The sequence below is a fragment of the Oncorhynchus nerka genome, linkage group LG15, assembly GCF_034236695.1.
Source record: "Oncorhynchus nerka isolate Pitt River linkage group LG15, Oner_Uvic_2.0, whole genome shotgun sequence".
In the NCBI taxonomy this organism is placed as follows: domain Eukaryota; kingdom Metazoa; phylum Chordata; class Actinopteri; order Salmoniformes; family Salmonidae; genus Oncorhynchus; species Oncorhynchus nerka.
Window position 1 is genome coordinate 22,384,886 of NC_088410.1, and position 10,647 is coordinate 22,395,532.

Here is a 10,647-nt window from a genome sequence, read left to right on the forward strand (position 1 = left end):
ATTACTTGTAAACAAAATAACTTTTGGGGGTTCACATACGCTTACAATTATGTTTTGATTCTAGCTTGATGAGTTGCTAAGATTATATTTGGTTGTGATCTTAGCAAAATAACTATTTTGGATGCAGCAGTTATTAGCTAGAATGCTAACGCTTATTGACATAAGCTGCAGCAAAAGCTAGCCAAAGAGCCATTTTACTGGTTGAAGTATAATGCAGTTGATTTGCGAACATGACACAAACATTTTAAGCAGGACATGTATATGAGACTTAAAAACGAATTATAATTCAAAAGTATTGTGAAATGCACTCATAAGCAACATGTAAATAACATTTTTTGTTGGCGTTCTATGAGAACTCCCCTATGAGAACTCCCCAGTGTTCTGCCACCAATTTACGCGCATCGCCGTCGTGGGGCAATACTTGTAACCACAGAAAGGGTCCAATAGGTGTTGGCCAACGAACCATGACTGAGTTAGTACATACAAAAAGACGCCATTAGGACTACTATTACTTGCTCTCTATATGCGAACGGTCTGGACATTCAGATGAGATTTTGTTTTACTTATAAATTATTATTATAAATCATTTTTTACAACCCGTCGTTACCATGACAACCACCCCAAATTTTAAAGGAACAGTGGAATCTGTGTGCTATTTCAGAGGCTACATTAAGTGTGAATGTGCATATCGGATATGGGTCACGTGTGGACATTCAGAAAAAAAAGATTGCCTTTAAAGAAAATCAGATTTGTGTTTTTAGGGCGGCTGTGTAAACACAGCCTAAGAGAGTTGGGCCTATTCATAATGGAATTCTCTAGTCTACACCACCTATTAAAAGATGATGCACTCCCATCACCATTTATCCTCAGAATTCAGCTTATTCAAATTCAATCCATTGGTAGACCACAGCGCTTGTAACACCAGGGTAGTGGGCTTGATTCCCAGGAACACCGATATGTCAAATGTATGCGCACATGACTGCATGTCTCTTTGGATGAAAGCGTCTGCTAAATGGCATATACAGCATAATGAATTGTTTCATGGGAATTTCTATTGCCTTTGTAATGATGTCATTATCAATGTTACATTGTCTGACCTCACTATGCATCATCTTCATCCATCTAATTACTTTGAGTGGGTGGGAGTATCATGCATAGACAGAACAGCGTAAGCCTGACATACAGGGACTATACACCCAGAATATGCTATTCCATTCTTTTGAAATGCATTTTATTTGTATTGTGTTTCTTAGTTAAGATGTGCCTAAACAATGGATCATTTTTTGTGATGGTCAATATTAAATGGAAGTATTACTGTTTAAATGTAGCGGTTCCAAAGGCACACATCAGCGACTTGTATGGCTGGAGATACAACACATGTTTATGTTCATGGTAAAGAACTGTGACAGCGCAATGATTTGCACGACAGTTAACGGCTAACACAAATGTCATGACCGTCACACCCCTACTGCTGCTTCAGTTTGTGTAGGCTTCATGACAGTGTCCTGCATACCTTTATTCACTGTTTACAAATCAAAGGGAAAATTCACTTCATAAAACAGCATCCTCTAGTTCATTGTGCTTTCATCTTTTCAACACAAGGAAACAAGAAATTCTCTGAAAATCGATTTGAAGACAAGTATAAAATGAAGTTTTAAACAATACTTTTGTTTCTCTGAAAGGTGACTATTTTCTCCTACATGAATAGAAGAAGTTGGGAATGAGCCTCAAGGCCACTTAACAGTCACATGTTGTCCATATCACATTCCAAGTCCAAAGTGAAGTACTTTGGACAAAAACTAAAGTCGGTCAAGTGTCCGATCTCTTTACCAAGTCCTCATTGGCTCTGGAACTGAACCCTGAACCCACATTCTCCCATGGATTTAAAAAGGCCCAGTGCAGTCTCCCTCCTCCTAAGAGGTTGGAATAATACAGTGAAAATGCCCTGTTAGAGTAAGCTGTTTGAAAAGACTGCCTAAAATGTCAGCCTGTTTTGATGAGATGGAGTTTTGGCCTGCCTGGTGACATAACCAGAAGGTAAATAAGAGAGTTCCAACCTCTCTGCCAATAACAGCTGGTTTTCTCCCTCCCCACTCAGACCACTCCCAGACAGGCATGGGAAGATAATTGTTTGAGAAATTGCTCTTTGCTAAGAAGGTATTTTTGTTTTTAAATAACACGGTCAAAAATTAACAATCACAGTAAGATACTTAATTGTGACCCATAAAATAGTCGATATTGAAATACAGCTGCATTGGACCTTTAATAATGGTGAAATTAGCGATCCATGGCAAGGAGTGTGAAGCGCACACCTCTGGAATTGGAACGCAGCCTTAAGTCTCTGGAACTAGAATCTGTCTAGTTACCCTCCTCCACAGTTCTGCCAAAGTATTCCTTCTGGAACTGTTGGAACTCATCCTCTGTGAACACAGACTTCTCCCCGGAGGCTTTCTTGACCGTGCGGTCCGGACGGTGGCGAGACTGCCGGCCCGAATTCTGGTTGACGATCTGAAGGGGAATAAGAGGGGAGACATTCTAAGAAATGAAGATGATGAAGACTATGTGATTCACCCATAAGAGGGTCACGTTCATTAGGCGCTTAGAAGAAAAGTGGACTGAAACAGGGATAGGACCTTTCCAATAAAATTAAATTAAAAAAAAAAACACTACATTTTTGCTTCCCGTTTCAAAATGTTAAAACATTTTTTTCCGTTACAATGAACACAATCCACATGTATCTACAGTTATTTTACCAAATCAATCAAAAGTCATGACTTTACCTCAACCAACTATCCTCCATAGTAGTAGTAGTTAGAGGGCATGACATTTGAACTGTCAGACTGTCTCTTACCTTCATAGTGTCGGAGTCTGTAGCTCTGAAGCCCGTCCCCAGGAAGTACAGCAGGTTGGAGCTCAGATGGCTCTTCCCCTTCTTCTTCTTGAACTCCTCTGGAAACACAAAGACATGACATCACAGTTCAGAGGTCAAGACGAAGTCCATGACACAGACACTAAATGATATAACCTGAGGAGTTTGCACAGAAGGCCTACGCATAATCTATGGAAACACAAGATGGAGACAAAAGAGGATGGTAAAGGAGTCGGCCCACGAGGCTGACACACTGACACCAAGTTTACAGACAGACTAGACCAGGGTTCCTCAACTGGTGGCCCGTGTGATTCTATTGATTTGATTAGCGTTTCATTTGTATTATTATTGGACAGACTGTAAAAACAAAAGCAAATCAGCTCCAAGTGATTTTCATTTTCAAGTTCCAAAGTATTCTCACATATAATAAAGAGTTACTGTATGTGATCGTATACAAATGTAAGTAAGGATTGAAATGATTATGTTTTAGTCATATATTATATGTTTGGACTTCTTGCGGTCAATTTGCAGCAGTGGTTGATAAAGTCCCCAATTGTCATTCTTGAGTAAAAGTAAAGACACCTTAATAGAAAATTACTCAAGTGTACTTAAGTATCAAAATGATGAATCATTTCTAATTACTTATATTAAGAAAACCAGTAGGCACAATGTGTTTTTTATTTTATTTACAGATAGCCAGGGACATTTTCCAACACTCAGACTGCTAGATCAGAGGCGGTGTAATGACCAGGGATGTCCTCTTGATAAATGTGTGAATTGGACCATGTTCTGTCTCGCTAAACATTCAAATTGTAAAGAGTACTTTTGGGTGTCAGGGAAAACGTATGGAGTAAAAAGTACAGAGTTTTCTTTAGGAATGAGTTTAAGTAAAAGTAGTTAAAAATATTACGGTAAAGTACATATACCCCAAAAAACAACTTAAGTAGTACATTAAAGTATTTTTACTTAAGTACTTTACACTACTAACTTGCAGTCTATACATTATTTGTAATTATGTTTCGACCCCGTGACCATCTGCTCAAGAAAAAAGAAAATTCTAAATTGTCACGTGGCTGAATCTAGTTGATGATCCCTGGACTAGACCATGAGGCTGGTACACTGACATCAGCTTCACACAGACTAGTCCCCTCAAATGCAACTGTGGACCTCAAAGCCAGTTGCATTTTTTCATTGTTCCCCTCTAATCTGGGACTGATTTAGACCTGGGACACCATAACACAAAGTCATATAGGGTATAGTCTTACACATATGAGAAACAACATTGGGTGTGGATACCATGGGAACACGTGGGTCTGAACAAGTGTGATGTCATTAATGTTTGTGGAAATGTATTCATGTAAATGTTAAGTTGTTTATTGTTTTTGTGTATAAAAAAAACAGACAGACTAGTTTCATCTTCAGACACACACGTCAACAAATAGCTAAGAGAAGAGCATGATCCTCAACCCAAGAAAAAACAAACATTCTAGCTAGTTGCCAGAACATAGAAATAGCATGAACAGAGACCATAGCAATATAATAACTAGACTATATTTAGATGGACCAGACCATCCCCTACACAAATAAATGCGTTCGTTTTTCTGCACAGAAATACTTTGTGCCTCTGAACGCGTTGGTTGAGCCACTCACCCACAGCAGACTTGATCCTCTTGTCTTTGACGGTGGCCTTGCTCTTCCCCGGACCGAGACGCCCCTGCAGCCGCCGGACCTGCCTGCTGACGCCCTGACGGTTGGTGCTCACCAGGCCCATCACCTCAGCCTTGCTCGGTGTGTGCTTCTTCTTGGCCGCGCTCTTCTGCTTCTTGCTACCATCTGACACTGCGGAGGGAGAAAGGGGGAGCGAGAGAGACATTTGTGTAGGAGACATTTTGGACTGCTTATGTTATGTGCTCATGTGTGTTGTATATGTGGTCTGTCTAGGGATGTTTCACATGGGCTAATAGGTCACTGGTCACATGTAAATAGGCACACAGTGGTGACCAGGAAGTGTCAACACAGATGACACCACTTTGCATAGAATAAATTCTGTAACAATGTGAACCCTAGCATGGTCCAAACACACCAACACAGTCGTGAAGAGGGCAGAAAGCTGAAAAGATTTGGCACGGGCCCTCAGATCCTCAAAGTTCTACAGCTGCAAACATCTCCTGAACAGCTTCTATCCCCAAGCCATAAGACTGCTTAACAGTTCATCAAATGGCTACCCGGACTATTTACATTGACCCCCCCCCCACCCCCCGTTTTTTTGTGCACTGACTATGCACACTCAAATACTGACACTCGCAACACACTACATACATATACACACAAACAATGCATACGCTCACACACACAGATACACTTTCACCCCTGCTGCGGCTACCCTGTTTATTATCTATGCTGATTGCCTATTCAATTTTACCCCAAACAACATGTACATATTACTACCTCATACACCTGCATTGACTCAAATCAAATGTTACTGGTCACATACACATGGTTAGCAGATGTTAATGCGAGTGTAGCGAAAGGCTTGTGCTTCTAGTTCCGACCATGCAGTAATATCTAATAAGCAATCTAACAACTCGGTACCGGTACTCCTTGTATATAGCCTCCTTATTGTGATTCCATTGTGTTAGCTACTATTTTTAAAATCTAATTATATATATTTTTTCCCTTACTTTTTAACTACTTTTGGACCTTTTTGGATGCATTCTCCAATTTGTTAGGTGCATAATCCTAACTGGGTTGAAATTTTTAGCCTAAATTTGCCATAGTTCTGTGAATGAGCAAGATTGAGCTCGCATAATGGTGAACACTTGAACAGGATTTTAACTTGTCTATTAAATATATTTTTTTCTCTCTATAATTTAACCTAACAGGGTGAACATTTATGAGTTGGACCTACAGACTAACAACATGAAACATGGACAAACCGATAAAGCTGAGTGTTTATATTTATTTAGCTTTGTACCATAGTTTTCCCATCAAATAAATGATGACATTTCCTGAATGTGGTGTCATTGTAGGAAGGGGTTGTTTTCTTAAATGGAGAATTACAACAAACAGGGTGGAAAGTGATAACAGGGAAACACAGAAAATATATCATAAATACAATGATCATGAATAAACGTTAATGATTAAAGATGTTATCGTTAAATATTATGGGTTATATTTCTTGTAGACGTTGATAAATAACACCTGGGGACGTGACAACAACGCCAACATCCACTGACATTTATTTTTTTAAATGCATAGAATTTCCTTTCAGAATCCATATTTTTGTGTTTTAAAGGTACAAAACACCTGACATTATACGTAAAGCCTTTGGAATCCACACTTTACACTAAATAAGAACTGATATGTCATAGGGGCAGAAAATGCACCTCAAAGTAGGAATGACCCAAATAGCTAATGAAACCGTGGTTACTGTAGATAATTTACCTTTTATGTCATCGCTTAGCAACTCCAGTCCCCTCCGAATCATTGATGCCGACATGTTGATATGCACTTTACTTTTTAAATAACAAACATGTGAGTAAACGTTAAGATTTCTCCAGCAAATCTACCAAAACTATCTTGCTTCTGTAAAAAAATAACATGTGAGCTCAACATCCGGCGAAGAGTGTTTGGGGATCACTACTCGGGTGAAAACTATTTTCAAAGTGCCCCATCACAAAATGGTTCCGGATTGTTGTCAAAATACTTTTCGCTTTTGGAAAAAATGATGACATGTCATAGAAAACACATAAGGTCATGTTAATGAGGTTATTTAGCCGTATTATTATTTAAACATAATTTAAATAATGCTTTATACAGTTCATGATCTGTTCCTATTTGAATTGGTTGTGGATATGGTGGAAAAATGTGGGTCTGAGCAAGTCTGATGCCATTAATGATTTGGAAATGTAAGTAAATGTTAAGCTGTCATATGTTTTTGTCTATATATGTTTGGGTAAATAAAATATTACAAATTACGCACAATTCCATATGAATAAAATTTAAAAAACATGACAAAAATACCGAGTAGCCAATTTATATAAAGTTGACTTGCTGTTAATTTTGATGAATGTCTGTTGGCCATATGGTAACGCCCCCATTCACTTTCAGCTGTAACTACAGGCTGTGCATTGGGGGCGTGTTATTTCTCTTGGGACAGCTCTCGCTCTCGCTCTCTCTCCATTAAACCCGTTTCTTGTTCTACCTGTATCACCTTTGCAACAGTCGGGAATTACACGTTCAACCATGGCGCTCCAAGCGAGGGCTATCGTCGCATCCAAGTGGCTTCTCGATGCGGTCAAAGACCAACGGGTCGGACCAAAACTCCGCGTCTTGGACACGTCTTGGTACTTACCCAAACTCAGGCGCAACGCCAAGAGCGAATTCAAAAAGAGGCATATCCCGGGTGCAGCCTTCTTTGACATAGACCAGTGCTGCGACAAAACATCTCCGCTGGATCATATGCTACCGTCCGAGCGCATTTTTGCAGATTATGTTGGAAATTTGGGAATTGGAAACGATACGCACGTCGTGGTCTACGATGCTAGCAACTTCGGCGCGTTCTCTGCGCCTCGAGTTTGGTGGATGTTCCGAGTTTTCGGCCACAGTTCTGTCTCGGTTCTGAATGGAGGACTGAAAAACTGGGCGAACGAGGGACTTCCAGTGAGTGACCGGTACTCCCGACCCGAGCAGACCGAATTTAAGGCCTCTTTGAACCGATCCTGGGTGAAGACGTACGAGGACATCCTGGATAATCTGGATAGTAAAGAATTTCAGGTGGTCGATGCCAGACCAGGGGGGAGATTCAGAGGGGTGGATCCAGAACCCAGAGACAGTGAGCAGCACACACACACTGAACGTGCATTGATGTTGATCTCACACACTGTAAATACCTCAAAAGAAATCAAATGTATTTGTCATGTGCCGAAAACAACGGGGTTTCGTGAAATGCATACTTACCCTTTCCCAACAATGCAGAGTTAAACTTTTTAAGAAAATGCACAAAAAAAAGAGAAACACGAAAGGTGTAGCCTACAATAGGTGTATAACTTCAAATATGGAGGCGTGCTCATGTCACCTTATTAGTAGCTCATTTAGCATTTGATCAATGCTGCTGAAAGGCCAACATTTTTCCAACTGGGGGTAAACATAAACAACAACTCCCTTTGACTTATAATCAATAGGCCTAGACCATCTACTGATCACCGAGTAGCCCACTCCTCTCCTTCAATCCTCTCAGATCTCTTCCTCCAATGAGCTTTGACTTATAATCAATAAGCCTAGACCATCTACTGATCACTGAGTAGCCCACTCCTCTCCTTCAATCCTCTCAGATCTCTTCCTCCAATGAGCTTTGACTTATAATCAATAGGCCTAGACCATCTACTGATCACTGAGTAGCCCACTCCTCTCCTTCAATCCTCTCAGATCTCTTCCTCCAATGAGCTTTGACTTATAATCAATAGGCCTAGACCATCTACTGATCACTGAGTAGCCCACTCCTCTCCTTCAATCCTCTCGGATCTCTTCCTCCAATGAGCTTTGACCCATAATCAACAACACAATAGACTGACAGATTGCTCATGTTAGTTGATCCAGTTTCTCTCAGCTGTCATGTTGAGATAGATAATAGGTGTGTTATCTATGGGATGTGGACTTCGTCTGGCCCTGGGGCACAGAGCTGCTGAACGTGTGACTTCCTCCTCGTACACTGGCTGCATCCTATGGTTCACTACTTTGGACCAGGGCCCATAGTGCACTACTTTGGACCAGAACCCTATGTAGGAAATGGAGTGTGATATTTGGATGCACACTTGGTCTGAAATGTTACTTACTGCCTGTCAAATCCTTTCTTCCTCTGTCCTTGTTTCCTCAATTCCTCTCCAAAGCTCATTGGTGAAGAGGATCCAAGGTCCTTCCTTCGGCCCTTTTCCTCCGATAAGCTTTGAGTGGAATTGAGGCGACGAGGACAGAGGAAGCAAGGCTTTGCACAAGATGGCGTTTGCAGACACAAGCCATAGGCCTCCTTTGTTTGCACAAGCTGATAAGCAAACATGGAGGTTGGGTCATAAATCAGAACATCTGTCAGCACAATTGTGTACCATACACACATACGCATGCACACACACACACACTAGTGAACGGAGTGGAAACGCAGCATATAGTAGTAGTCTGAATACAATTCTGTAGATTTGACTGTTGCACTTGATTGGTATTGTACCAGTTTAGCCCATACCCCTTGTTGTGACACTAGCCGTTCCAGGTGTTCTAATCTACCTTGTTGTCACGCTCTATTCGTTCTAAGTGTTCTAAATTACCTCTATGGTGATTGGGCTTATGTGGCTGTACTTTAGTTATTCTGAAGTTGTCCTACACACACACATTATGTACGTGCTCTTTCACACATTTCAGTGTTCATCTGCCTATAAGTGTCTCTTCGGCTGGGGACTTTGACCTCTTGAGTATTCTCTATTGGCATGGAAACGACACAGGAAGAGGGAGCATTTTTAGACTGGAAATTCACCCAGCAGCACTAACCCTTTCCCTCTGTTTGTCCTTTTTGTCACCCACTCACTCTCTTCCTCCTCTCTTTCAGATACTGAGCCAGGCCACATCCCTGGCTCCATCAGCATGCCCTTCTCCTCCTTCCTGTCTCCGTCCGGTCACCTCCATCCCCGTGAAGACCTCCAGACCATGTTCACCCTGGCTGGTGTCGACCTCTCCCACCCGCTCTGCGTGTCCTGTGGGTCGGGTGTGACTGCCTGCCACGTGGCCCTCGCCGCCCACGAGTGCGGGCACCCTGGGGTGTCTGTGTACGACGGGGCGTGGTCCGAGTGGTACACCCGCGCCGTGCCCGAGCATGTGATCTCTGTGGGGTTTGGGAAACACTCCCCTGTGTTTGAATGAGGGAGGAAGAGGAATGTGTGATTTGGATGGGGAGGGAGAGGAAGCTCGCTGTGATTGGATGATTATTGGACAATAGTTAGAACCTGCCTTACCCCCACCCCGTAGCCACAGATCTAGGATCAGCGTACCCTCAATTCTTAAGGAGCAATGTAAAACTAGCCTTAGGTCAGTGTCTAGGGGTAACTGTATCCTACTGTTTGGACTAGAGGGGGTTGGTGACGATCACATGTCATAGAAGGTCAGTTGGAGTTTGAATTCACGTCAGTTAGTCAGTCTTTCATTAAAGCCTTATCATTCACACCAGACAATGACATCACTCATTTCCTCAACACGAGGGGAAGTGGGTGGCCCCACTGGACAATCCAGTACCTCTGCTAAACAGTGTGTGGGTCTGGTCCTCACGTATAGATGGATGGGGCTGAACCCCACACGCCTACACAAACCTTAAGACATTCTGTAGTCATATCAATATTGTAATGTCACTGATTTTAATTTCATTTGTGAATAACATGGTTGAATTCTTGTACACATCTGATATTAAAAATAAGTTCTATAATAAATATTAAGCCTCTCTTTGCTGTATAAATAAAGCACCTGTATACGGTTGAAGGAAGACTATCATGTAATGAACAGTCTCATTTCACAGTTTCTTGTGGAGGAGAAAATCGACTAGTTGTTACACCAAGGCCATACTTTATTCATACTTTGTCCACTTGATGGCAGCAAAACGTCTTTGTTCTCTCTTGCTCGCTCTCTTTCATTACCTAACACACATCAAGATATTTTCAAAGCTTTTGCACCTGTTATTTTCAGAGGAATAATAAAAATTACACTTAAAATTTTCACAATAGTAGAAGTAATATCTGATGCTT

At 41.4% G+C, this 10,647-nt stretch overlaps 2 protein-coding genes across 2 annotated transcripts; one reads left to right on the forward strand and one right to left on the reverse strand.

Moving 5' to 3' along the window:
• Nucleotides 1-1,495: 1,495 nt before the first annotated feature.
• On the reverse strand, nt 1,496-6,503 carry rps19bp1 (ribosomal protein S19 binding protein 1). Its single transcript, XM_065001291.1, has 4 exons — nt 6,314-6,503; nt 4,520-4,708; nt 2,852-2,949; nt 1,496-2,508 (listed from the first exon to the last, which is right to left on the reverse strand). The coding sequence occupies exons 1-4, from the start codon at nt 6,366-6,368 to the stop codon at nt 2,359-2,361; spliced, it is 492 nt and encodes a 163-aa protein (XP_064857363.1). The 5' UTR covers nt 6,369-6,503; the 3' UTR covers nt 1,496-2,358.
• A 507-nt stretch (nt 6,504-7,010) lies between these two features.
• Nucleotides 7,011-10,335, forward strand: LOC115117861 (3-mercaptopyruvate sulfurtransferase-like). The gene is made up of 2 exons (XM_065001290.1): nt 7,011-7,703; nt 9,465-10,335. Exons 1-2 carry the CDS (start codon nt 7,115-7,117, stop codon nt 9,773-9,775), a joined length of 900 nt encoding a protein of 299 aa, XP_064857362.1. The 5' UTR covers nt 7,011-7,114; the 3' UTR covers nt 9,776-10,335.
• Nucleotides 10,336-10,647: the final 312 nt, after the last annotated feature.